Consider the following 4,781-nt stretch of genomic DNA (forward strand, 5'->3'; position numbering starts at 1 on the left):
TAATTAATTTTTTATTTTATCACTTTAATAACCTCCTCGATTTAAGAGTTTAATACAAAAAAATATTAGATCAAAAGCTAACAGTATCCCCAATTTCAGACATATCATTTCGACTGTTCGGACTTCTAACATCAAACCACTATAAGAAACATCGTTAAAATCGACGGCTAGGCCGTCGATAATATTAAAAATCGACGGTAAAATAGACGACGGAGGTGGTCGCTATTAGACTTGTCGATTTTTTAAAATTCTAGTAAAATCGACGGCTTGCCTATCCGTCGATAATAATTTAATAAAATCGACAATATTTCCGTCTATAATGAGTTTGAGAATTTTACTTCTTACTAAAATCGATAACGTTGCCCTCGATATTATTATACAAAATCGACGGCTTTTTTTGTCGATATTTGATTCAATAAAATCGACAATATTTTCGTCTATAATATGAGTTTGTAAATTTTACCTGCTTAATAAAATCGACAACATTGTCGTCGATATTATTATATAAAATCGACAACGTTTTTGTCGATATTTAATTCAATAAAATCAACATAATAGCCGTCGATTTAATTTTTTAGGTACCGACAAATTCTTCGTCTGTATTTTATTTTGTTTGTCTATTTTAAATTTTAAAAGCGACATTACAGCCGTCGATTTTAATAGCTATATCTTTTTAATTATTTTTTTATTTAAAAAATAATAAGCAAATAAACTTTTAAATATAAACTTTTAGATAACAAGGCAAAATACATCTATTTTTTCGTCTACTATGCCATGGAGTAAGTATTCTAGAGCAAGGTATCTGTGTCACCCATACCTAAGTTATTATGAGGTTACAAAAAATGATTAAATATAGATTATAGAGGATTAATTTATTTATTTCTTAATGTTACAAACCCAAATGTCCCTTCAAATCTTGTAACACTGTGGTGATTCCAATTCTCTGGTAGCCATTTTGCTAGCCCAAAATCACAAATCTGAAACAAAAACATAAAATTCAAATACATGGAAAGAGACAAGTTTCATAATTTCATAGCTAACAAAAACCAAGAATCTTCGAAAAAGAATATTTGTCTTTAGTGTCTTTTGAATCACAGAATCCAAAGTAAGATATAGCTGTATAGTGTATATACCTGAGGCTTAAAGTCATCAGTGAGTAAGATATTTGCAGCTTTTATATTTCTATGTATAATTCTTCTTTGACAACCTTCATGAAGATATAATATTCCCTCTGCTGTTCCTAATGCAATTCTCTGCCTAATAGACTACGGAAGCTTCTCCTTGGACCCTAATAACAATCACAAGAAATTAGAAACACATGAAAATTTTGAAAAGGTTAAACAATTAATCCTGCATTACCATAAAGAACTGAAGCTAGGCTTCCTTTTTCAGACAATTCAAGAACCAGATGCATTCCACCTTCCACACCATAACCAACCAATTTAGCAGTGTTGGTGTGGCTTACATGAGCCATGATTCCAAGTTCTGATAAGAAGTCACACCTATAGTTTCATCAGCTGTTCCTCTTGTTAGTCTTTTAACTGCTACTAACTGATGATTTGGCAAACGCCCTTTGTAAACCTCAGCATAACCACCCTTCCCAATCAAATTCTCTACACGAAAATAATGTACAATGCATTATTATAACAAAGTAAACTTGAACATAATACTAGTTTTAGATGTTTATGCATTTTGCACAGAACAATTATAATAGTGCAGACTGTAGTACAAAAAGCTAAAATCATAAAATTTTACAACCTTTGAAAAACTAAAGTCACATTGTCATAAGTAACAAAATGTAGCATGAAACTGAAAATTTAAAACCAAATATGTAATAACTAAATACTGACCCAAAAAGTAAATATTCTGAAAGCTAGATATTGAGCTAACAGCCCAACTCTTGAGATTCACTTCCAATTCATCCCCTGGTGTTTTTAAATTATTTGTAACTGCATCTATAGTGGGCCTTGGGAATTGCCCATTAATCAAGATCCCCTACAAAATTGAAAGAAAGAAATCAAGAACTGCAATGAGCTAAAACTTGTTCATATCAAAACACTATATTTGGACAAAATAGTAGAGCCTGTAAACTGAATTTTGTCATTAGGTTTTAGGACAAAATAGAAAACCTTGTGTTTCCTTAGGAATCAGAGTTATGAACTAGTTCACAATTTCCACATCAGCTATTTGTCAAAATTTCATCTAGCATAAATTCTCGTCATAACGAAATATACGATGAGTGATTTGTATAGGTAATATATTCTCAGCAAAGGAAAATATTTAAAATACCTGCAATTTAGATTCGAAATCCTCTGGTGACCAGTGCATCAAATTGCATTCATGATTCAGTTCAAGCTCTCCAGCCACAACCTGTAAGCAACGAGAAAGGTCATCAACATGTCAACATGCCAATCTAGAATCTACAATAATATGAGCAAAACATAGCACTCTAAATATAGCAAGCATCGTACCCCTCGAGTGCCAGCAGTCATTGCAAGAGCAATGAGAACACTAGCTTTCTTTAGAAAGCTTCATGAATCAGATCCTGATATGCAGTATATTGGGAGGCAATGGCTTGAGAACAAATTCCTGCAGTGTGAACCAAACTACCATGATTGTATAGTTAGTCATGTTCTCCAAGTGATCAATGCACAACAGCAAACAGTTCACAGCAGAGTCAACTACACATTTTCCAACCAAAGCAAAAGAGAATGAGATTGGGAAAGAAGCCAGAAGAAAAAATTACAATTGAAGTTTCGTTGCTTCATCCTGATTGGCAAAACAGAGGTCTATATTGCCAGACTCCAATAACTTCATAAGTGGTGGCTTAAATTTCCTCACCATCTTGTCAAAGAAAAGAAGTATTAGAAAACAGTTAGCTTCATTAATTTTTCCATGGAAGAGAATAATAAAAGCAGAAGAAAAACAAATTGTGGTGGTTAGTACCTCAAAATTGGCCAAATCCAAAGAAACAAAGAAGACCTTCCTGTTTGGCCAAAGAGATTGCTGCTTGAATAACTTCCAAATTGAGAATTGCATACCTCAAAACCAGCCACAAGTGCTACAAAGAAGAAATAAATGTGATTGCTTCTTTATAATACAGAGACATTTTAGGAAACCTATGTAGAGAATCAGTGAAAACTTACTCTTGAGAAACTTCGATGCATTTGGAAATGTCTTCAATAGCTGAGAAGTTTCAGAAATAAATATATGAAAAGGATTGATCACATTTAATAAAAAATCATGCTTTGTAAGAAGACACTGATGTAACAAATAATTTTAGTAGAAGAACCTCGGGTATCTTCTTTTCTTCTACAAAAGCAATTGAGATCTCTGCATGGCATATAATAAACTCCACTGCTCCAGCACCTGAGCATACACATACATATGAATGCTAATAAAAGTCAAACTTTGAAAAAAAAATTAAAATACTAATACAGAAGATATTCTTGGTATGAAAAGAACCTAGGAACAAAAGTTATAAACACTAAGGCTTCTGATATAGTATATCTATTATCAATGAGATTCTGTGTTCTTTAAACTTGGGACAATGAATTCAAACTTAAAAGAATCTTTTAAATGATTAGTCATGCTAAAGAAGTTAAGGACTCACCTAATGTATCATACAAAGGAACACAATAAAGTCCATGACCATTACAGGCCTGTAGTTATGTTGCGCTTAGTCAACAAGAAATATTGAGAGGATGACGAAACAAAATGTGAAAGCGAAGAAATGAAAATGAACCTCCATGCTTATTATCCACCCAGGGCAATTGGCACCATAGATACCGCATTTCACTCCCTGAAAATTGGCATCATATTGATTAATCTCAGACTGCAAGAGATGATTCTTCCCTAAGAAAAATAAAATAACTAAATGATCATTTCTAAGCTCTTCATGAAAAAGCGTTGCAAGACACTGAAGTTCTTTACAGATTTCTTCAGCATAAAATGAGGTTACATATAGTTGATCATTGAATCTAACTTAATAAAAAATTAGAGAACTAACACCGAAAATAGAGAAGAATCCTATAAATCCATGTCAGTCATGAAGAAAGAATACAAAATTGCAGGATAACACAGAAAAATAAACAAAAGTAGTGATAACACCCACAATACCTTTCTTCCTTCATCAATCTTTGAATTGAAGACCTATATCATTGAGAAAAGTAGTGAATCATCTACAAATGCTGAGCAAATTTTTTATTGATGAAAAAATCAATTGAAGAACGAAAGAGAGAGAGAGAGTAACTGATTTTGATTGAGCACGATCAATTGAAGGCAGCAGCAACAACGGCACAGAGAGACGAAGCGATTGATGAAATATGATGAATTGATTATGCTAACTAGGTTTCAGTGATGCGATTGTTATTAACAAATGCAAATTCAGAATTTCATTATGAAAATAGTAGATACAACAACTGCAAAAATAAGTATAATAATCAGAGAGACTGAGAGGAATTTACATGAACAGGATGGCGCGGTGGCGGGCTCGGCAGAGGAGGAGAAGAAGAAGAAGAAGCTCTGCTCTCCGATAGAGGACGGCGGGTTTTCTCAATCGTCGGAGAAGAAGAAGCTCTACTGATCTACTCTCTGCCTCTCTCCGTGACGGTGACTCCGTCTCTGGTCTCTACTCTCAAGCGTTGGAGAAGAAGAAGCAGCAGCAGCTTCACTCTGAACTTTGAGTCTCTGGAGGTTTGGGGTTAATATTTGGGAAATTGATTGAAACGAAGGACGCAGGTAATAAACGCGGCCATAATTTTTTGTTGATAAAAATCGAC

The 4,781-nt window shown here is 33.6% G+C and overlaps 1 protein-coding gene across 1 annotated transcript; it reads right to left on the bottom strand.

The window, feature by feature from the left end:
• Nucleotides 1-713: 713 nt before the first annotated feature.
• LOC112771472 (receptor-like cytosolic serine/threonine-protein kinase RBK2) lies at nucleotides 714-2,844 on the bottom strand. Its single transcript, XM_072224569.1, is given in 8 exon segments — nucleotides 714-802; nucleotides 898-977; nucleotides 1,134-1,288; nucleotides 1,360-1,501; nucleotides 1,504-1,613; nucleotides 1,851-1,995; nucleotides 2,290-2,370; nucleotides 2,472-2,844. Coding segments are annotated over 8 exon segments (807 nt in total). The 5' UTR covers nucleotides 2,493-2,844; the 3' UTR covers nucleotides 714-729.
• Between the last annotated feature and the right edge of the window lie 1,937 nt (nucleotides 2,845-4,781).

This window comes from Arachis hypogaea, chromosome 18 (genome assembly GCF_003086295.3).
Source record: "Arachis hypogaea cultivar Tifrunner chromosome 18, arahy.Tifrunner.gnm2.J5K5, whole genome shotgun sequence".
NCBI classification, from domain to species: Eukaryota; Viridiplantae; Streptophyta; class Magnoliopsida; order Fabales; family Fabaceae; genus Arachis; species Arachis hypogaea.